The sequence below is a fragment of the Mesoplodon bidens genome (assembly GCF_964165515.1).
Source record: "Mesoplodon bidens genome assembly, contig: HAP1_SCAFFOLD_157, whole genome shotgun sequence".
Lineage (NCBI taxonomy): Eukaryota > Metazoa > Chordata > Mammalia > Artiodactyla > Ziphiidae > Mesoplodon > Mesoplodon bidens.
In genome coordinates, this window is record NW_027671774.1 from 911,044 (window position 1) to 935,284 (window position 24,241).

The 24,241-nt window shown below is 44.3% G+C and overlaps 1 protein-coding gene and 1 pseudogene across 2 annotated transcripts in view; both read right to left on the minus strand.

Annotated features, from left to right (window-relative positions):
- The window catches only part of LOC308611092 (centrosomal protein of 78 kDa-like), a 138,780-nt pseudogene that overhangs the window by 14,005 nt on the left and 100,534 nt on the right, over positions 1 to 24,241 (minus strand). The window lies entirely within an intron of this gene.
- Positions 12,902 to 24,241, minus strand: part of LOC308611077 (BCL-6 corepressor-like) — a 36,876-nt gene continuing 25,536 nt past the window's right edge. The window contains 9 exon segments of the mRNA XM_081260007.1: positions 12,902 to 13,880; positions 15,305 to 15,459; positions 15,624 to 15,697; positions 16,134 to 16,173; positions 16,417 to 16,525; positions 17,675 to 17,841; positions 22,728 to 22,991; positions 23,209 to 23,390; positions 23,975 to 24,217. Coding sequence (XP_081116133.1) covers positions 13,589 to 13,880; positions 15,305 to 15,459; positions 15,624 to 15,697; positions 16,134 to 16,173; positions 16,417 to 16,525; positions 17,675 to 17,841; positions 22,728 to 22,991; positions 23,209 to 23,390; positions 23,975 to 24,217 — 1,526 coding nt within the window. The 3' untranslated portion in view covers positions 12,902 to 13,588.

Below are 24,241 nucleotides of genomic sequence, written 5' to 3' on the forward strand. Positions count from 1 at the left end.
TTCTTTCACAGAAGCCAAGTGAAGATCCAAGGTAAACATTTTTTCTCAGATCAACTTTATACTGCAAATGAAAAATTTATTCTTCACCATCAGACAAAAACAGTCTGGAAGAAAATGTAGTTTTTCAGAGGAAAATACATCAGTAAAGGGACTGATGAATAATCAGGAAGTCAACATATCTAAGCTGTGAATAATAGACATTAGAATTTAAAAAAATAAATCACATACACATACACAACTAAAACTGACCCATCAAAAATTTCATCTTCTCACCACCCTTAAGCCAAAACTACGGCAACAATTCTCCCAGCAAGCTTCACTGCCACTGCAATGTTGTTCAATAGGACATTTCCAAACATTTAAAAACTGACCTGGCCACAACCCCATAAAAGTCTACAGATCATAAAGAACTGTGCTGGGATTATATAACCACGCAGAAGACAAGTCACTAGGACATCATTTTGACAACAAGCAGCAAACCCTGCAGCATAGGAAAACCCTAACAGGAGAACGAGGTGCACACCCCTCTCTCTGGGAATGCAAGGCCAGGACTGACACCCAAGATGCTCTTCTCTCAACCTCAGCAGTGGTGCCATTCACAGAGCAACTATGCAGTCTCCCAAGACCACTGGGAAGGAGAATCTGATACTGACAGTATTCGCTTGCCACGAGGCCATAAGCGAGGGAATGTGTGTGGCCTTGGTGAGAGAGCAGAGGTTTGGGAGATGTTGCTTTATATTGGCTTTCAGATCAGGAATTTGTACATATAGCCCGCAAACAACGTTTCTTGAAAACATGCGAATATTCTTGAGTATGACAGCTCCACGTGAGGGGTCAGAAATGGCAGTCAAGTTCGTTTCACTGGGTAACAGCTGATTTGCGGACTGGAAAACAGGCTTCCTTGTTTACAGACATAACCATAAGGCTGCCAGTTGTGCGCCAAATCCACACAACTACACAGTTGCATTGGGAGAGCGACCAAACATGTTTTACATGGATTTATTTCAGAGAGGGAAATGCTTCTTGGAAGGCTCTGTCAGTTTAAAAAGCAAGAAGAATGACCATCCACCTTTCCCAATTCAAGCCCTATATATCATAAATATGATAGCTACACACCACCAACTGATTACATACATCACGAGCTTTGATGAATAGAAAGCCCCTAAAAAGATAGCAACAAAACGAAGTTAGATCTTCATGTAAATACATCACCAGTTAAACCCAGTTAATACAACTATTTAGTAGTATGAACAGTATCCATACAGAATTGTGTATAAAAATAAATAAGCTCAAAACAAGGACCTGGAGGGCTCTGCTACGGAGAAAACAGAACAGAATTCAGCCTACTGGCTTGGTAATCACTCTCTGAACTGCTGAGAGGCCCCTTCAGCTCCTATGTTCAGGACGGTTGAGATTTCAGCCTCTCTTCTTTAAATGGTGATATTAATCGTTCTCTAATTTACCACCCTGTGTGACGAGGATGGACCTGCAATTAAGTGTCTCAGGAAGAAGACAGGAAACCACAGAGCTGTGAAACTCAAGTGCAAACACTGGGGATTCAACACTATAGTTTATGCAACAGCAATTCACATTACCATTTGCAAAAAAGTAGTCGGTTGTCCAGTGGGGATTAGAAACATCCATTTAACATGAGCAACTGAACAGATATTTTACACAGTAACTACTTCAAGTACTATTTAAAATCAATTCTCTTTGTTTTCTTAAGCAATTGTTAATCCCCAATTTCCTGATTACTACCAAGTAAGTCACCTGAAGATCATCTAGAGCCATCTATTTCACTTAGCAAGCCTAAAGCTATAATTCAACCATTTTATTTACTGTTCTGTGACAAATATTACTATGAACAGCTATCCCCTGGATAAGAAATCAGGTAATGCTAGTTTGACTCACTAAATCTGATTTACTGAGTTAATAAGCCAGTTGATTTAGAAGAGGTCTAATGCATATTTTTCATCCATTCTGCATTAAACTATTTCCCATGCCTAAAATGTCTTTTTTCCCATTCGTACGTATCCAAATTCCTACTTCTGTGCTGTAGGGCTTCGCTCAACTACATCTGCCTTTAATGAAACTTTTCTCACATGCACAATTGGTGATCATTTTAGTCTCCTCAAGACTCCCACGGAGTTACCTCTGTTGTGACACTTGAGAAACAACTTGAAACTCCCAATTACTTTTAATTTTTCTTCCTTAGAAGGCTCATTAGGCAGAAGCCATGTGTGAGTTACCTTTTTTCCCTACACAAAGCACCAGAGACCACCCACATAATACAAGTTCCAAAATAAAGAACTCTAAATGACTGAAAAAGACAGGGAATGCAAACAGGTTACCTGTTGCTTTTTGCACTTTCTGCAGGACACAATGGCCGGAAACCAGACACTCCAGGTGGTAGCGCTTCAGGAGGGTAACATTCTTGACCAGCAGAGTGTTTCCTTCCATTACTTACAGGCTTCTTTGTGGCCAAGACTACGTTTGACAAAGCATGAAAACAAGGAATCAAGATGCACCAAAGGTCTACAGAGCAAATGTCACACGTGCACACGTCGAAAGGAATCAAAAAGGCACTTGACAATGATGCCAAGCCCATTAAAAAGAGGATCGGTTTTGTACAAAGGTTTTACATAAGCCAGCATTTTAAAAAAATATAAGTTCTCTACAGTAACAAGTTATTTTAACTAAAACAAAAGTATTGAGATGTGCAGAAATGCAAAAATAAAAGTTTTAAAAAAATCCCAAAGTATGATACATTTTATGTATCATGTAGAAACACTCAAGTTTCCTGAATCGTAGAACACCTTTGGCATTTCTGAATCTCAAGGACACAGAAACACAGATACACCCATGACTTCTGCCAAACAGAATCTTCAGAAGTAGACCAAAAGTTAAATTTAAGATGAATTTTTCTATGTAAAAACAATACAAGTTATAAGGCTGCAAGTTGCTGGGGGGTAGGTGAGTCAATTTTACCCTCCTATAAGCCTGTCAACCTTCACTGCTCCTTTGATTTCATATAGAAAACACACAAAAAAACAAATGAAACCCACTGGATGAAAGAGTGAAATGTGGAGACTTACCCTATATTTCAGTAGTAAAGAGGCATTTGGTTGCAAAAACTAGACCTACGTGTTAATATTTTACTTAGAACAAGCCATATATTAAAATTCACATTTAAATATTTAATTTGAATTGACTGAAAAGAAACATCATAGGTTAAAATGGTTATATTTATCCTTCAAAGCTACTGTATTTTATGTTATTTTATTTATTTATTTTAATAGATCTTGATTGGAGTATAATTGCTTCACAATTCTGTGTTAGTTTCTGTTACACAACAAAGCGAATCAGCCATATGCATACACATGTCCCCATATCCCAACCTCTTGAGCCTCCGTCCCACCCTCCCTATCCCACCCCTCTAGGTCATCGCAAAGCACCAAGCTGATCTCCCTGTGCTATGCTGCTGCTTTCTACTATATTTTAGCAGCATTAGGATGCAGGGTAAAATGGAGTGTATGCGGTAATATAGGACAAATATTTCATAGAGTGTAGCTTATTGATAATCAACACACGATCCTGTGTGATTTACATGCCTCTTAAAAATATATAGGAGCTCAGTTCATTTTGTGCTATTTTATTGTGTTTTAACTTAATTGCCATCAAAAAAAATGTTTGTATGCATATGGTATGTATGTGTATACCCTTCCTTTACTTTCAGAAACTAATGCAAATACATTTGTATTAAAATTTTTTTAATTACACTTTTCTTGTTAGGAGATTAAAAAATTTCTAATAAAAGTTCCCATCTTTTATTAGGCATACATAAGTACAATATAAATGTGACACAATTCACACCATTATTTCACCCCTATACTCACCTGGATCTAGGTATATACCCAGATACTGATTTGGCTTACTTCTATGTCTCCAAATAACTGAGGCAAACACAAAAAAAAGCCCAAGAAATAAAATTACTCTTAAAAGAGATCAATGAGTTTGTATACTTCAGTTACATTTCCACTTTGTTTAATCATGCTAACTAAAAAAAAATGTTTAACTGTTCTCATTCCATGATGCCCTATTATTCTGTACTAGTTTTACAGAATTCCTAATATGTTTTACATATACATGTTTTATTTATATAGATTTCCATTTCTAATATCATAGCAAAAGTCAAGGTAGCTATTTTAAGAATGCTTTACATATGATATAAATTTTTAATAATAATATCTAATTAGTGTGATATCACAAATCTTAACTTCTTTGAATGTACTATTTGATTATTAAAATATCACTCTCTTGAAATAACAATTGGCAGACGATCATAAGCTTTTTTTTGACTTCATAAACACTCTTAACAACTTATTTAATACACTGTTGTCCAAGCAAGTTGATGAATAGAGAATCAAAAACATACAACTTTAAGTAGAAAAAAAAAAGCTGTATTTATGAAGATGTTTACAATAGTTTATTTGAGGTTATTTCCAATTTTTCACCAATTTAAAAACTTGACCAACTCAATGAAACCTTGTGAATGCAATGTTAAAAAGTATAACTATGAATTACAGAATTGAAATTTAGTATGAAAAGATAAGAATGGCAAATTATAATGAAGCTATGTGGAACTATGTTTATAGACAGCAGGAAGAGAAAATTAAAATGTAAATATTGCTTGATAGGATAATGGGATTAGAGGTGGTCTCTTAAATTTTTCTTTTTTATGCTAATACAATACCTTTATAAACCCCAAAAATCTTCAAACAACACATTTTTTAAAAATTGTGGTAAACGACACAAAACAGAAAATTTATAATTTTAACCATTTTAAAGTGGACCGTTCAGTGATATGAAGTCAACAAAGTTTTAAAACTTTCAGAGGGCACCTGAATAAAAGATGTGTTGTCCACTGGTGATTTTAATGTATCTGGTATATAACTAAAGTCACCACAAAACTCTTTGTGGGAAATTGGCAGATCATAAACATAAACAATTTATTTTGCTTTTTATTAACCCTTATTGTTTTGCTGTTTCAAAATTCAAATTTACTCACAAGAAAGAGTCAGTTTCATATTAGATTTGGTTTCACAAATGCTGCTCCTGCTATTCATTCTTATCTCCAAAAAAAAAAGACTATTGTGACTAACGATAATATGTTACAGAAAATAAGAAGTTAAAAGGTTTTCAATCTGCATATCTGGGAACCTAAATTAAAGCATCACACAACATTTTCAAAAACAGAAAAGCCATTTGATTTGACTCAAATCTTAGTTTTAAGATGGCAGAAAGTACCTTGATAATTTTCTTTTAAGAAAGAAAGAAAACCAAGCCATTAAAGAGGAATTCTTCCGAGAGAACTGAAACATGTTATATACCTCTGACTTGGCACTCCTTCCATCTGGAGAACTTGTTTGGTAACTGTTTTCATCACAGAATGATCTAAAGTAAAATGAATTGAAATTAGAGTAATTATTTTCCAATGAGTGGCTATTTCCATTTAAAACCAAAAGCCAACTAATTATTGCTTTTCCCATACGTTTAAATATGAAATCTACATTATATAATTATACACTTATTTCCCCCTTTGTGTATTCTAATTTCTTCCTCAGAAACCTAAGATGCCATCTTGCAGACTGCCCACAGTGGCTACTATTTTGGCAGCAGCAAAGGTCAACTTGAAACATTTTGCATCTCAAGTGGCTTTGGATACCTTTGGATACAAAGTACAGTCTGAGCACCGTCCAGACGCTTAGATACCTAAAGAGCATCTAAGATATCAAACCAGGGCATCCAAGATAACAAACCAAGTCCTGATATTCCCTCAAAAGCTGCTCCTCCCATCAGCCCCCTTCTTCTAAGTGATACTACCCAGTTGCACACATAATCATCAACGACTTGTCTCCTTGTTACTATTTCCTTCATACCTCACATCTATCTGCAGGTCTTGAGAGCTACACCCTCAAAACACAACCTGAATTCAACCACTTTTCACTTGCTGCAAACTTCCAACCTAACCTAGGCCATAAACATCTCTTATTTGGAGCACTGTGATAGTCTCCTAACTGGTCTCCCTATTCCTCTTTATTTATTTATTTATTTTGCGGTACACGGGCCTCTCACAGTTGTGGCCTCTCCCGTTGCAGAGCACAGGCTCCAGACGTGCAGGCTCAGCGGCCATGGCTCACGGGCCCAGTCGCTCTGCGGCATGTGGGATCTTCCCGGACCGGGGCACGAACCCGCGTCCGCTGCATTGGCAGGTGGATTCTCAATCAGTGCGCCACCAGGGAAGACCCCTGTACCTCTTCTTTATCCTCCCAAGTCCCTTCTCTATACCAGGTCACCTTATTCAGATACGATTTGGATCATGCCTTTTTCCAGTTCAAACCCCTCTACTCATTTAGAATAATCCACATCTTTACTCTGGCCTTCAAGACTTTACAAGAGCAGACCCCTGGCTAGCTCCTTGACCTCATGTCCTACCACATTCTTCTTCACTCAGTACTCTGCCCAGATTGGCCTCCTTGCTTTTCCTTAAATACTCCACCCACCTACATGCCTACATACTCATTGCCTCCTTGTCCTGGAATGTGCTTACTCCACATCTTCCATGGCTTGCTCCTCTCTTCATTCAGGTCTCCGTTCAAATGCCACTTCTCCAGTGAAGCTGTCCCCTAACAAACCTATCCAATGGAGTCCTACCTGCTCTCCCTCACTCTCCTTACATTAAGATATTTTTGCACTTCCTACCCTCTAAAATTATATGACTTATCTGTTTACTCATTTCTGTCTGATCTCCTTCACTAGAATGTAAGCTCCATGAGGGCAAGACTTTTGTCTGTCTGGTTCACTGCTTTATCCGTGGTCCCTAAACCCATCTCTGGCACACAGAAGATGATTACAAACTTACTTGTGAATCTGACAAATGAATAAAGTACTCCTGGCAAGAATTCAGAGGTTGCACAGGAAAGAAAGAATGCTCTTGTTGGAAGCAGGCTTAGTATCTAGGTTCACCTCTATTCAGAGTAGAGATAAGAAAAATTGACAAGTATAATTCACTTTAATTAGTACAGTAGCTGCTAAAAACATAAGGGAAGTGCAACACTAGAAAAGTACAGTTGAAGCTTGAACAACATGGGTTTGAACCTCGCGGGTCCACTGACACACGCATAGTTTTCAGTACATAGGTACTATCATCCTACATGATCCAAGGCTGGTTGAATCCACAGATGTGGAACCACTGACTATAAACTTATACCCAGATCTTCAACTGCGTAGGGGTCGACACCCCTAACCCCACGTTGTTCAAGGGCCAAGTGGATATGATGAGGAAAGTTAAACACATTAAGTTTTAAAAAACTGTCAATACCTGAACAAATTCTTTTTGTTTTGCTATGTGTTTATCAATTTTAAAAAAGTGACCACATACCAACCAGCAGATTTTTTATTATATCCAGAACGAGCAGAGTTCTGTTGGTTTCAAGGGCCTTTAGTAAAGCCTTTGCTCCTTCACTGGTGAGGCCGCACTGCTGCAGGTCAAGTGCTTTCGATGAAAGACAAAAGGTCACTTGCTAACTCTACAGATTTAACATATAGACAACTCTCATTTTCTCACGTGTGGAAGAGTCCTGCACAAGACAAGTCATGGCAGGTTTGTAATTTTGGCTATGGAAAAAAAGAGACATATATGCACACACATAATGCATAATCCAATTTAAAAACCTCTTCTTGGATGTGCAATGATAACCCTGGCTTTAGTACCAATAAATCAGACAACAGATTTTACAATTACAGAACTGAAGAATAACTGTATATAACCTATGAGCAAAAAGCATCACAAAATGAATCTCAGTTCATAATTAGCAAGGGCGGCAGGGGCATGTAAACCTCACAAGCAAAACCTGGTGGAGCTCAGAAATGCACTGCATTCTTTTGATCATGATCTTCAGCTCCAAATCACACTTGAAACTAGTTCAAAGGGGAAAACAAAATAGAAGAAATGTAATAACTGTTAGTTTTAGAGGAAAAAAAGACAAGTCTAAGAGGATACAAATAATAAAAACTTTCAACAATGTGTGAATAGAGAATACATACTAAAAACCTATCATGAAAGTATGATGGTCAAGAACCCTCGCGGTAAAAGGTCAGACAAAACCCAGAAAAACTGATCATGAATTCTAGTAGTTCTGGGGCTGAACAACCTACTCATTTAAACCAAAGGGATCATCACTAAAGCACAGGGATTAAAAAATATTACATGAAAGGAAACTATCATGAGTCTTTTGTTTAAGTGTTGTGTGGACCATCACATTAAAATAACTGGAGTCTTTCAACACCCCCATGACACACAGAAATAGCAAGTCAGACATACGGATCTGACAGGATATGATACAACCCTTACAAACTCTCACTACAGAAGAATGGACACAGGGTATAATTAACCAAATAGCCAAATTAATACAAACAGCCAGTAAACCGCACCAGTCAATCAAATGAATACAAAATAAAACAAAATGTGGTTATTCTCCTATCAGATGAAGCCAAGATTCTGTAAGAAAAGCCTTTAAATAATGTCTATACACTTTGGATCCAACAACTCTCTTTCTAAGAATTTAACCAAAAGAAATAGTCAGAGATATAGGTAAGGATATATATCAGAGTACTATTTGTAACTGAAAAACTGGACAAAGCTTATATACAAGAATGGATAAGCTATGTGCACTGTGGCATATTCATATAATGGAATACTGAACAATCACAAAAAATGATGTAGGAGATGCAAATTTACTGACTTGCTAAAATGCTCATACTGAATTAATTGAAAAAAGTTATAAAATTTGGAGTAATCCCACTTGCATAGAAAATGGAGAGGTACTCATTTTTGTAGTTTTACATTTTTTTACAAGTGCTACAGGCCAGTGTTTGTGAGAGGCAGGCTTCCCATCTACTGTTGGGGTGGACTATAAATTGGCATAGCCTTTCTGGGTGGTAATTTGGCCATGTGTATCAAATGTCTTAAAAATAGGTCACACTTAGTCATTCCACTTGTAGTACCTTATTCTACAGAAGTAATCCCGATGCACACAGAGATGTATATACAACGTATTCACATTGTTTCTGACAGGGAAAAGCAAACTGTCTAAATAGAATTGCAAAGAATTGATTAAACTATGGGACATCAATACGACGCAATACTACATGATACATCATTAAGTGAAAAAAGCAGGCATATGAAATAGCAAGTATACTACAATTCTATTTTTGTAATCCCTAAGTGTACATATATATTTGTAGAAAAAAAAAGACTGAAAGTATATACACCAAAATGAACAGTGATTATATCTGGGTATTAAAATTATAGGTAATTGTTCTCTTGTTACTCTGTATTTTCTGTAAAGGATATATGCAACTCTGAGAGAAAGTTGAAAAGCAAAATAAAAGCTATCAGTAAAATGAGGCTTTAAAAAATCCTATCACAATAGTATCATGCCAAAAGCTAAGCATATTTCATATTAAAAATTCAATATTTTCAATTTTAGAATTTCCCTCTAAGCCATAAATCCTCACTAAGAGATTCTGCCAAAGCACTTGCACCCAGGTCACCAATGAGCGGGTTGCAGTTCAGAGTGATGCGCCTCAAACCAGCCATGCAGTCAAGATCACGTCTCCTGGAATGAAGACTCTCAGCCCAGGTTTCTTCATGCCTTCTGGTAGTCGGATACTTCAAAGATTTAATGGGATGAAATTAAGATGCTTGAATAAGGAAACAGGGTGTGCCTGAGTATGGCTTATTCTGTCAGAGATTTACACACACACACAGATCAAGCATATATGCCAGGAGCATCAACCTGAGAAATTCAACAGTCACTTCTGGTTTACGAGTCCAGTGACCCAGATTCTGCTTGGTCAGTGATTAGATTCTAGCCACTGCATTTCCTGTTTCTGAACACTTATGCAAAGTTGGACAACTCAATTACAGTCTATGAATTATTTTCCTTATCTTCTAAGTCAGGGAATTGGTTCTAAATTCTATCTTTGCTGAGGCCCTATATTTCATCATCCTGTCCTCCAATGGCCTCCAAACACCTGACTGGGCAAACCATAAGAAAACTTTTTAATATGCATCTTATTTATTAACAAATTATATACACAAAGTTCCATACCTATAATTTATGTACATGATAAACTACACAGATTTTTAAAAATAATACAAAGGTAAAAATGTTCTAATATTTTCTTTTCCTAACTCCTAAGGCATTATTTTATTTTACTTATTTTTTATAAAGATTTATTTATTTGTTTGTTTGTTTGTTTGTTTGTTTGGCTGTGCCGGTCTTTAATTGCAGCATGCCGGATCTTTTAGTTGTGGCATGTGGGCTCTTAGTTATGGCAGGCACTTGGGATCTAGTTCCTTGAGCAGGGATCGAACCCAAGCCCCCTACATTGGGAGCACATAGTGTTAACTGCTGGACCGCCAGGGAAGTCTCAAGCATTATTTAAAAAACTATATTTACAAAATGTATCTCACATGCTACCTAGGGTGTGCACACAAGCTTTAGAGGCCTGGGCTATGCAGAGCCAGTTTGATGTACCTTGGGAAAATAATGGTTTGACATTTAAGCAAAAGTACTGTCCTGAAGACATTCAATTCTTTATATTCATAAAGTAAATTTTGGTAACAGGGAACACTGACTGTCAATGAAAAAAGTCTTATTACATTTCTGAAAAAGTAAAAGACTCAAAGTGCCTTTGTTACTCTAAAAGGAAAATCATTAGTGTCATTTTTCTATTAACAATAACTTATTAAAACTCCAAGCAGAAACAACAGCAATCACTTACACAGCGCTTAGTATGTGCCAGGCACTATTTATACAAATAAGTGCATTTAAACCTCATAAGGAGGCATAGAGGTTAAGTGATTTGCCCATGGTCACTAGCTATGAAATGGGAGAAAGGGGATTTGAACCTAGGCCATTTGGCTTCCGCACCCAAGTTCCTGACTGTTTTCTACCTCAGGGGTCAATGCACTTGCCCTGTATAGGCTCAAAGAATTTTTCAATTTTTAAAATCTAAATTTAAACATTTCCAGATTTGTGGGCTGTACAGTTACTGTTGCAACTACTCTGCCCCACTGGTGTAGGGTGAAAGGAGCCATAACTACCATGTAAACAACGGGTGCGACTATGTTCCAGAAAAACTTCCTTTACAAAGCCAGGCGACGGGCTGCATCTGGCCCACCAGCCAGAGTTTACCTATCCCTGATCTGCACCATCAAACTATTAAAAAGCCTTCATGTCAAATTATTAACTAACTTTAGGCCTAAATACAGTCATTATAACCACTGTAAAGTTGTTAAGGCATTATTTTAAAAACTGTATTTACAAATTGCTGATGTAGTGACTTTTATTAGTTTAAAAACTACAACAGCTAATAAACACTTGATTCATTTAAGTCTTGAAGACTAGAATGGCATAGTTTCTTCAGAGTATTACAATAAAAGTTTTCAGTAAAAAAACATTCATAAAAGTATTATTAGGTATTATATATTAAATCTATTTCTAAAATTAAGTGGACTATCTTTACTAAATGGTAGAATCCCAAACTGAAAACTGGTCACATTCTTTCAGCAAAATGAAAGCTGCGCTCACATGTATCAAAAGACAAAAATTAGGGCTTCCCTGGTGGCGCAGTGGTTGAGAGTCCGCCTGCCAATGCAGAGGACATGGGTTCGTGCCCCGGTCCGGGAAGATCCCACATGCCGCGGAGCGGCTAGGCCCGTGAGCCATGGCCGCTGAGCCTGTGCGTCCAGAGCCTGTGCTCCGCAATGGGAGAGGCCACAACAGTACCACACACACACACAAAAAAAGACAAAAATTAACTGCCCTCTGTATCAATATATTAATGTGTTTCAATCACATATGTTTTCATGAAAGTTTAAACATAAAATCACCTTTAAGATCTAGGCCATGGGATCGGCTCCATGCCATGACAGAATACACCCCGTGAAGTTTACTTAACTTGTCTTAAGTATGATAGAATTCTTTATACCTTGACAAATAACTAAAAGGAAAAAAAAAAAACCCACACACACAATAAGATGAAGAGCCTATACATTTGTCAATCTTGACTTATTTGCTTTTCTTGAGTCAGTTGGAAGTTTATAGCCACATTCTCAAAATCATTAACTACAATCTTCCCAAACAGGTAATTGACGAACAGATGCATTCTAAAACTTGTCAGTAACAAAGTGCTATTCCAGTTTACAGCAACAGTTTAATTTTACTTAGATACTAAAACTGAATACACTGAATACTGCAAACTTGATTCCCAACCACTCAGCAAAGTACTACATACCTTTTCAGATATAGGAAAAAAAAGAAAAAGCATACGATTCTTCCTATTTTCATTTCCAAAGATACATCCCAATCTTAATGATCAATCAGCGATTTAAACGTCAACTATAAACCCAGTATACTGCTGCTGTGCAGTGTACTAGAGCAATAGAAGAGAGCGGACCTCAAACCCTCTGTTCCCTCAAATTCAAAGGCAGGCTTCCTGACCCCTCCAGACCACTACTGGACACAGGGAAGGCACACTAATGTTGCAGGACCCCAACCAACAGTCACCTGCGTTGTAATTACTTCCATGACACACCCTCACCAACACCACTGAGTTTGCTGCTCCTACGGGACGTTACATGTATTTACTATTTTAACACATACCACAGTGCATCATAATTATGATTGCAGATAGATGTTCTAACAATTGAAAGAGAATGATGACTTTTTTGCTCTTTACATCTTGCTATTTCCCTTCCCATAAAATTTCTTGAAGCGAAACCATAAAATATACACAAACACAAAAAACAGAAAATATACAAAACGTGTGCTTTGCACCTTAACGCAAACTTAAGTAAAATTAGTTCTGACAGTATCCAGCATGACAAACTTCCATGGTACAAATGAGAATGGACCAAGGTTTGAGCAGGTACAGGAGACAATCCAGGCATGAACAACACCAAGGAAAGGTAGACAGGAAGTAACATGGTGTGTAGGAAATCACGACACCAGTCTGATGGGAAGAGACTTAAACAAGACTGAAACTCACTTTCTAAACCTCCATCTCCAACTGGACAATTCGCAGGACACAGGTACACCAAAGTGGCCAATTTATTCAATCCCTTTAATATGGAGGAAGAGTTTAAAATTTTACTGGTTTAATTTGCCCCCAAAGCAACTCTCAACAGTTATGGCCTCTGTCGTCGGAGCTTTGTATGAAATTAAGTCAAAGTGTGGAGCTCCTTTGCCTTTTTTTTTTTCTCCTTAAAAAAGAAAAGAAACAATTGTTCCGAGTAAAAACAAACATATTCCAAAGCATGTGTACATTGAAAAGTAAAGAAACTTTATTAACAACTTCATAAAAACTGACTTAAAATTTTAAAAAGAAAAAAACATGAAGTCCTTCCGACTGGAGTCGTGTCTCATAGTGTCCTTTCTTTACAGAAATAGTCGTATTATGACACATATGCACAAGGATTAACACCATGACACACTGTACACGGCGGGCCCTGGCGAGCTCACCAGTTGTCGTCTGAGTCCAGGTCTCTGGGGAGGATCCACTCCACGGATGAGCCCAGCAGAGTCTGAAGCTCGTTCGTGAACTCCACCAGATCTAAGAGCTCCTTACTTTCTGGATTACAAGACTCCAGGTCTTTGGGGCAAGAGAATAAGAGACTTGCTGACACTTGCCGGCAGAACTCGGCCTCCGCGATGGTGACGATTTCCACATTTGGGAAATTGCAGCGGAATATGCAGGAGGACATTTGCAGTTTCTTGAGCAGGTCTGAGAGCAACAGCCAGTTACGAGGCCTACACCAGAGAAAGGACAGTGGTTTGAGTTTCCGGCAAAATTAGAGGCACTCCCAACTATGAACTACCCGTCTCCTGGCGGTGAAAGGGCCTGCTACTTCCACTTTAATTACCCCACCCCCACCCCACTTCTCACTGTCCTTAGAAGGTCTACTTCTTCTTTTTCTTTTTTAATTTTATTTATTTATTTATTTTTGGCTGCATTGGGCCTGTTGCTGCGCACGGGCTTTCTCTAGTTGTGGCTCGCGGGCTCTAGAGTGCAGGCTCAGTAGCTGTGGCGCACAGGCTTAGTTGCTCCGTGGCATGTGGGATCTTCCAAGACCAGGGCTCGAACCTGTGTCCCCTGAACTGACAGGCAGATTCTTAACCACTGTGCCACCAGGGAAGCCCGGAAGATCTACTTCTAGCGGGGGAACTCTGGACTCATGTGCATGTGTTAAGAGACCACCTAGGGCAGACCAGCCAACTTAGACAAAAGCAGGAGCAGCGCCCCTGAACGAGCCTCGTTGCAGGCCACCCCAGTGCTGCCTTGGCTCTGGTCACAACTCAGGTCACCCCTCTCCAAGTAAGTGCACCCCGTTCTAGTCACTGGGGAAAACCAGTCTGTATGCCAACCCAAGGGAGATGGCAAACACCTCTTTGACCTCTCCTCTCCTCCGGCCCTCACGGAAAGAGCATGAGAAACACTCGAGGTCACCTGGCTTTCCTTGCCTTTCCCACACCTCCAACCTGCCTCTCAATGCTGCCGGGAGTGAGGCTTTTTCGAGAAGGGAGGTGGTACAATCCTTCCTGATACCCTGCCACGCTTTATCATCTCTATCCCGAATAGAATGTCACCACAAGGGCAGACACGTTCCCAGCCTCAGAGTCCAAGGAGGATGCTACTCCTTAAGCACCGGGGTCAACACACAGCAGAGCAAGGTCTCCTGATGTGTTCACTCCAAAGGGTTGGTCATGGGGCACAGTGGCCTGACCGTGGGGACAAGACTCGATCTAAGCAAATCTGAAGACACATAAGATCCCAGGTGCCACATACGGCTTTCTCTAATCTTATACGAGAAGCGGGTACACATCAGTATCGTCCCGTGGACCTCACGCGCCTTGGAAGGCCCCTATGGTAGCCGTTTGGGGAGGATCCCTTCCCCAAGAGTTTAGTGACTGAAACTGTGCAATTGCAGTCGCTGACTCCCGTGTCCTTTGGGCTCTAGGGGTGTGTTCCAATGAGGGCAGTTGGCTGGGGAGCCCTCCCACCCCCAAACTTTTCTGGAAAAGTTCCACTGCATTATGTGAGGTCGGTGGACACTTGGTGAGGGATTCACTCACCCCCCAACCCAGCCAACCTCATCTACTGAAGGGGATTTCTAACTCCTGCCACTCCACAGAGCAGCTGGGCTGGCTCTTGACCACATGCTGGCCACGCTCACCCCTGAGCGACGGACACCTGGACGTTATAACACGGCAAAAGGGGGTCTTCGGAAAATTCAGATTCCAATAGGTCACCATAGGTCTCGTTGCTGTCATCCTGGTCCTCCGGTCCTGGGGGATTTGCTAAAACATCGTAACCACTTTCATCATCTGGTTCTAACCGGGGGGGCAAACAAGAGAGAGGTCAGTAAGCTGGAGCAAGATTCCAGCTGTTCGCCAAAAAGGACTCTGGAAAAATTCTTTCCCAAGCAAGTCCTGCTCACAGCACCACCACCACCCCCAGAAGCCCAACTGAAACGAACAAGGCTGTTCAGCACACACAGAGCTGCCAGAGAACTCCGAAGAGCAACCGGGGCTACCGTCGTCAGGAGCCTGCAGGTTATTTAAACAGTCTGCAGAGGTGGGGGGGGGGAAGAGAGAGAGAGAGAAACAAGATAACGCCTGCTGGTAAGAGGCAAATGCTGCTGGAGTTCGGGAACATCTCACGCTGGGGCTGGTGTCACCTCCTGACAAGTCCCACTGCACACGCCTCCAGGTATCTGACTGAAACCTCCCCACGCGTCCACCCGCCTTCCTGAGGGACTGCCCGCCTCACCGCCCCAGCCTGCCAAACAAAAGCTAGCCTGCCTAGCCAAGAGTTTTCCAGCCCCCCACCTCGCAAAACTCAAAGTACGTATCTCTTCTTTGACAGACTAACGTTGGGCCGCTTTTCCCAGTAAAGGGTCACTTAGAGTAAACGGGGGGTGGGGGTAGGGGGAACCCAGGTGAAAGGCTGTGAAGTCACCGTCTAGATGCTTGAACAAGACCGTGTCTTGACCTCTGCCGTACCTGTTAAGAACTTCTCCAGAAGTTCGCTGTGGTTCACTTTCTTTTTTTTTTTTTTTTTTTTTTTTTTTTTTTTTCTTTTTGCGGTATGCGGGCCTCTCACTGTCGTGGCCTCTCCCGTTGCGGAGCACAGGCTCCGGATGCGCAGGCCCAGCGGCCATGGCTCACGGGCCCAGCCGCTCCGCGGCATATGGGATCCTCCCAGACCGGGGCACGAACCCGTATCCCCTGCATCCGCAGGCGGACTCTCAACCACTGCGCCACCAGGGAGGCCCCTGTGGTTCACTTTCTTGATGGTTCTACCTGAGTACGTAGCCAGGGTAGGAACAGCACCGTAGGAGAGGAGCAAGCGGACAATTTCGAGATGATCATTCTTGACAGCATCGTGGAGAGGCCTAGGAGAGGTGCGGGGGATTACACCTGTGCACGCGACGCTTGCTTCTAAGGACACGGGGCAAAATCGAGCGTGTGCGGCCAAGCCTCGTAGGCGCGCTATTTCACCGAGGAGGTGAGTGTACGGTCGCTGCGACAAATTACTCTGTTATTTCAACACATAACCCTTTACGGGACAGGTGAAGGGACCATCTCAGGCCTCATTCTTCAATGCAAATCTCTCTTAATGCATGGCCCAAGGAGGAACTCAGGCCACGATGAAAATGTTTCCAATGAACTTAAATAGTGACAGACTGTAAGAAGGTAACATACGGCGGGGTGGGGGGAAGAACCCCAGCACCACGGAAGCAGATACGAGAAGCCATTGTTACACCATTACAAACAAAACCCACAAAGTGCAGTTGGTAAAAGAAACTAGGGGCAAAGTGGAACCTCTCCTGAAACCAATTTGGAGATGAGTGATCAACCCTCTCGCCCAGAAGCAGTCGACAGGCAGGGCGAGTTCTCAGGAGGATACAGAGTCCTCCTGCCCGTGTCCGCTGGGGTCAGGAACACTGTCCGCAGTCCCATCCAGAAAGGATGCTATTTGGAAACCATGAACCACCAAATACCTTACGGTTTTGCTCATTTTATGACCGTCAGGAAAGCCCCAGTGCCCTGCCTCGTGGTGGCATCCCAGGTACAACCAGGAAGATGCTTGGGCTGACTCAGACATGGGCCTCTGGCCAATAAACCGAGGTCAAGGACAGAGTGGGGGCCAGGCCCGGGGATGTGGGTGGACACGGCAGGTCCTATCAAGCCAGTTGCCACTGGACCTGTCTGTACTCCTGCAACTTTCAACTCACATATATGTTCAAGATTGAGATTCAACAGACGCTGGTGAAGAGTCCAGGGTCTTAAAAGAGAACACCCCTGATTATTCATGCAGGCTCAACATTTTCAGGGACTTCTGTCCATAAGAGCGTCACAGAGTTTAAAGTTCTATGTAAATTTGCCAGAAAGATCTGTCCGATTCCATTCTAGAGGACTCCGCCACCAGTGTGCTTACATGGCACTCACTCTCCATCTTTCCTTCTGGGGTTCCCCGCACACCCTGAGAACCACTGCCTATGCCCCAGCAGGGCCAGGCCAAGAGCAAGACCGCCACTGACCCGGTTCCATCCTGGGCACTGCAGTTGACATCGGCGCCATATTCAAGGAGGTGTCGTACGATGTTGAGCCAACCTCTTGCACAAGCCTCGTGCAGGGCACAGTAACCCGCGTTGTCGCGGTGGTTCACATCACAAATCTTGTTCTCCAGGCAGTACAAGACCACTTCCTACGGGGAGAGGAGAGGAGAGGAGAGGAGATACCATCAGACAACCATACAGTGAACCTTGTAAGGGTGACCTCCCCATAGCTTGCCGGTGCCCACTTTCAAAGGCATACATCCTTGGGGCCAAAAGCCCACCATGGCGCGGGCAGGCGGCAGGCATCCTGGTGGGGGGTGAGAGTGCGTGAGAAGGGCTTGGAGATGCAGACAGTGTTGTCTAAGGCTCTGCTGCACCAGTGGCCTGGCCATGGGCAAGTTACCCTTGAACTTCTCCAAGCTTCCACAGGGCTGCTGAGAGGACGCATTCGGATAGCGATGGAAGCCCTCAGCCCAGGGGCCGACGTGACCAGTACAGAGGTGTCACGGCTGCTAACATCTTAGATGACACATTGCCAAGCACAGACCATTCTCACTTGATGGGTCTGTTCAGTCAGTGGCAGTGGACAATAACACAAGTTTAGATCAAAGTATGGATGACCAACACTTAAAGAGAGCTTAAATCAGCCAGAGAACATTCCCCAGCTTAGAGAAGCAGGGACACCCAGGTCACCTACATCCTCGCAACCCTTGTTAAGAACCCAAATCAGAACCTGGGCCTCAGATGCTCTTGTCTGTACGTTAAGTAGAGTTAAAGAGAAGCTCTCTCCCTCCATCCTCGAGGAATGACACAAAATGCCTCCAATAACCCCACCCTCTATTTTGCCTCACTCCACCCTCTCGGGGCAGAATCAGTCTAATATTCTCATATTTACTCAAGTTAATGACAGGAACCTGATACACCACAGGCTGCAACCTCCACATTTCAAGAATCAAATAAAACATTCACCCCCGCCCCCGGAGATGTTCTGTGTCAACACTGTGCATTAGAATCACTGTTATTAACCTTCTTTCTTTGGCTTGTTAAAATATTAATATGAACCACTCCCAGTAAGCAGAGCAGGAACTTATTCAATGTTTTATTACCTTAAGAAAGTTTTCAGACACATCGAAAGCATTTGCCACCAGAAAACACATTATACTGTTTATACTGGGTAAGTCGTGCCCAGCAGAGAGCCGTCAGGTTCTGAGAGCTGGGAGTAGGCAGAACGTGCATGTGGCCCAACACATGGTCTGTTGGGTAAGGGGGGATGGGATGGGGTCAGAACAGGCCTCCTTGTGACATCTCTCAGGTAACTCATCTGTTAAACCTAAAACGGGGATCATTCTAGCCGCCCATAAGTGCGAGATGGGTTCTGTAAAACCTTTTATGCCCTTTGGAGGACACGCCAATCAAAGGTGACCACTCACTTGGGAGCGAACTAGAATGTTCCATTTGCTTACCACGTGAACCCAATGGGGCATGCTGGTAAACCTGGCCATCGGTGCCCTGTTACTTCAGGTCACTGCAGCAGCTCCCTTCCAAAACAAGAGGAGGAAGAGAAAAGGCACGCCCACGAATGCATTTCTCCGTTTACATCCCAACCTGCCAGAAAGCCTACAATCCTCTGGGCTCCCAGGCCACCTGCCCCGAGCCCTGGTATCCAGGATACCGCATGAAGCTGCTGCTCTTTTAGCAGGCCCTCACTAGCCAGACTTGAGTGGACGGCTGCAAGCTAATGAGTTGTGTGCCCCAGCCAGGGAGAGGCCCTGTCACGTGGCTCTGGGATCAGGTCTGAACGCCACCAACTGCTGTGCACACATCAATTTACTCAACCCAGGGTTTATTTGCTGTGACAATCATGGCCTTCACCTGGAAACCTTCATCACTACTAGGGCAGATTCAAGGGTACCTAGAAATGAAAGGCCGTCCAAGCTGATGGGTAAGTCAACTCTCTTCTCCTGGAAGATGGCAGCAGAGGCAGCAGTAGCCCCACGGCCAGGTCAGACTTTTTGCCACGGGCTGTCCTAACTCAACCACGTTGATCCTACTATTTACACAGTGCTTTTCATTTCCCCAGATGAGGACGTCTTCTGTCACCCACAGTAACCCAGGAGCTACCAGGAAAGGAAGGTAGTACTATCCTCATTCAACACTTGGAAACTGAGGCCCAGAGATATTAAACCCCAAGTTCAATTAACATGAAGTACTAGACCTATAACTCAGGTCTTTGGTACCTGGTCAGCTGGGAAGATTCAAAGGGCCCAAGAGGGCCCCAGTTAGAGGGATGCAATCCAGCTGTGACGAGCATCCCACAGGCCTTCTCTGTTGGGGGTCAAGTGGGCTAACTACACTATCCTAACTAGGAGGGTGATGGCCTCTAAATGGATGGCAACCATCGCCACCAACACTTTCTCTAACTGAAAGGTGAAGAGGCGGGGCGAGTCTGTCGACGCAACACATTCCTTGGTTTATTTTCTCCGCTAGAAATAAACGGGAGTGTCTGAAGGGCAGCCCAGCCATTCCAGAGCAAAGTCTAACTGCTTTTGTCGGACAGCTCTCTGTTCAGCGGCTATAAGCCGAATGCCACTACCCGCAAAATGTAACCATAAAGGCCATAAGCCCGACGTTGTTAATTAAATGCCTCATTAACTTTTTGAAAAACATGACTTAATCAGTTCATAGAAAATTTAACCATCACCGCTAAAGGCACAAGCATGTGGTTGCACACTGGCGTTTCAGCCTAAGAAATAGAAGCCTTTTTCCCAGGAGGGAAAGGTTTGAGGTCTTTGGCCACGCAAGTGATCTATTTAACGCGGATCTGAAGCCAGAGTGTGTTTCTAAACTTCCAGAACCACATTATCATGACATAAAGCTCAGACAGCCTTTATACTGCACATGGTATCTTTGGCTAAGCAGAAGAAAATAACCAAGAATGCTGAAGACAAAACTTCAGGAAAACCCTCCCAAACCACACCCTTATCTGCTTAAGCAAACTGTCCTTCAATTTGAAAAGGTTGAAGCTGCCACATCTCCCAACTGGGCCATCATCCCAACATTTAAAATTCTGCCCAGAGAAATCCCAGAAATTTCTGCCCAGAGAAATCAAAGTTGAAAGCGTTCATCTACTTGTCACAATGTTCAGCATCAACACTGGTGATCTGTGGAATCTACATATTGAAATTTACATTTGAAGAAAAAAACAAATCCGACCCTAAACATTCCCAAGGCTTCCTGTGCAATCAAAGGCCAGGTAGCCTAAAAAAGTATGGATCAAGTGCCCCTTGGTCCAGGCCTCAGAGCCACCAAACCAAAATGGAAACTGTCTTAGAGGACCAACGAGGGTCTTTTGACGTCTCTGGTCCCAAAGGGAGGCTGCTGGAAATGATGCCAAGTTCACAGGTGGGGCTCGGAGCCCCGCCCTCCACGGCGGGTGCAGCAGCACCCCGCCCCCCCATCTCCAGCATTTGCTGGAAGCGGGAGTCTACTTTCTCAACCCTAACCCAAAAGTTGGGGTTAGGGGTCTCCCCCCCACCTCCAGCGTTTGCTGGAAGCAAGGAGACTATCTTCTCAACCACGGGGGGGTCTAGCTCAACACTATGTGCAACATCTGCTCTGTCCTCCTAGGCGCCCGCTCTCAGCTCTTGGGAAACCAACTGGGTGCTCCTTGGACTTCACCTGCAAGTAACTGCGCTAACTACCACAAAGTGCTCTCTAGCTAATGGAGAGGTCTCCAAGAGACGTGTAGATATAAACAACAGCACATTCAACCCACAACAACAACAAAAAAACATCCCACACTAAGCATAGCCCTAGTGCTTCCAACTTCCCACCCACAGTCATGCCTTAGGGCCAAGGCAGGCACACTTCCAAGGGCTCACGGCACTATGGACCGGGGTGGGGGGACACGACGGGAGACGGGGGACAGGGGCACAGAGCTGGCTGAGGGTGTGGGCGCCAGGGCTCCGGGCCAGCCTGGGTCCTGCCACCCCAGTGCTCAGCCACACCTCCACGCTCAGCCTGCTGCACCGCGTTTTACTGTCACCATTCAACTCCCAGAGGGCTGATGCCAGCACAGAAAAATGCCTTTGCCCTGTGGGCTATTACATCACAATTGCTACTGACAAGTATGGTGGGGGAACTGCACAGGGCATGGAGAGTCATCTGTCTCACAGAGGTTTTGAACTGTCAAAAGGGCAATTCCAGTGTGAGCCAGTCTTGCTGAGGAGCGTGGTGGGCTGTGGAGCACTGCTGGATTGCTACCTGTACGGGTATCAGCTAACCCCTCTGAGGCTCAGTTTCCTCATCCGAGAGTGGGCTAGTACTCGTTACTCCCAAGTGAAGATGTTAAAAGGGTGAAAGGAGTTACTACAGATCACACGGGCTTAGGCAGATATCAGTTATCTTTCTATGTTGCTCTAGCAATAGAGGCCATCACTGTCATCAGCCGTGCTGGGTTGGGATACAGCAGTGTGGACAGGGAGTTTTGTGCAAGGCTCAACCCCTGCTCCCCGCCCATCAGCCCTCGGCTCCCGTGCCCTCTCAGAAAGAGACTGCTCAGGTCTGCCCCACTCCCACCCCTACTCTGCACAGACACTTCCCACCCGCTACCCCACAGGGGCATCACTCTGCCCCAAACAGCACAAGTTAGTAGAGCTAATAACTACTCTCCTTCTTGCTATTCAGAATCCAAAAGGGCTCATTAAAATTCCCCTGGTCGCCAAGCCCTGGGTTAGGTCAGATTTTATATCAGAGATAAGTGAGCCGGACTGGCCGAAGCAGCCTACCTGCCTGAACGGGAACGGAACATCAGAGAGGCCTGCCTTTCTTTTCACACCACGACTGAACAAGCCACCAAAGAGCCCGCAGTGTGAGCGGGAGCCAACGCAAACACCCTGCTGGAACACCCAGCCCAGCCCGCCACGTGGAGGGGGCTGGGCTCTGAGACCCGCCCCCCATCCCCAGCCAGTGTGTCCCCCACCCAAGGAGCAGCAGCCGGTGGATCCTGATCCGGGGCACCCACAAGGATGCTCACCTCGTAGCCAAGCCGGGAGGCCTGCTGTAGGAGGGTGTCGCCTGCGTTCTTATTGACAATAAGTCTCCGCGCTTCTGGTGGCATCGGGCGGGACTGGGTGGTCTCTGGAGGGGAGCTTGAGCATGTCAGCTGCGAGGCCTGGGAAGATGGTAACAATTGCTGCAAACGGTCCAAGGGCTTCTGGTCCTGCTTGGCCGGCGAAAGATCATAGTCGGAACTGGGCTCAGGCCGCTCCTGAGTGGAGGAAAGCACTTTTCCTCCTCTCTGTCTGAGGGAGGCGGGGCGCGAGGAAGGGGCTGCATTTTTACTCGCTGGGAACTTCACCGCCACCCAGGAGACACGTCCCCTAGAAGGGGCAGGGACGTTTTGGGGGGAGGGGTTCAGGAAAAGGAAAGCTTTGTCCCCAGAAGCAGAGAAGTAGGCAGGCGGGATGTGCCTGCAGAGGCCCGGGGGGCGGGGGAGAGCCAGGGGCAAGAGGTACCTTGCCATCCGCATTGTCCACGTAGGAGTCCCCTGGCAGCGGCAAGCCCCGCCTGGGCTCCTGAGGGATCAAATGCTTGGTTTTGCACGGTTGCTTCGCGGATGGTTTCTCGCTGTTGTCGGTGTATTTCTGCGGCAGGGGCGAAGGCTGCCGATCCATTTCTTCGTCCATGCACAGCACATCTGTCAGGGGGAGAAGCAGCGGGCGTTACACAGTTGTAGCCGGTGAGGAAAGAAAAGCCCATTGTTAGCACTGATCGTTGGAGCAGCTTCAGTTTTTAAAGATATACCAATTATGTTTTCAAAGCACTAATATTTTAATTATCCCACATTCAACCGGCAAATGGGCTAACCCACGAAACGCCAAATGGCAAGTCGCTTCAAAGGGCCGCAAGAGAGGGCAGAAGCCAGCCCTTTTTGCGCTCCCGTCCCCACCCATGGGGGGCCTGGGTGCTCGGGACAGGGCGACTGGGGACAGACAGCCTGAGGCTGGAATGAGGGCACTGACAAGCGCCCGGGGTCACCCAAGACTTCCCTTCCTGCCCAGCCGCGGGCTGGGTGATGAGGAGCAGCCCAGGAAGTCGAGCTCCCACCTCACTGTCCATTCCATAAGAAGTGTGCAGGCTGAAAGGACCTCATGAAGAAAACTCCCCGCTCGCCACACGCTACTCTTGTCAACTTGGATGGCCCTCAGGTCCCCTCCAGGGCCGTTTCCCACAGAGGGCGGGTGATCCACCCTCCAGGAGCGCCCCCCGCCCCGTGCGTACCTTGTTCATTGTCACTGCATTTAAGGGACTCCTCCAACCAGCTTCTGTTGCTTTGGGCCTCTGCCCTTTTCCTGCCAGGTTTCTCTTCGGAGATGCTATTGCCCTGGGGGGTGACCGCAGGCTGGACCGCCTGGGTCACTTCCTTCCTGCCCTGCCGGCCAGGTTTGCTCTCTGCTGCCGACACCTGCTGCTTCTGCCGTTCTCTAAGGTGCAGCAAGCGGCGCTGCTTTCTGGGATGGAGCCCTGTTAATTCAATGCACACCTCAG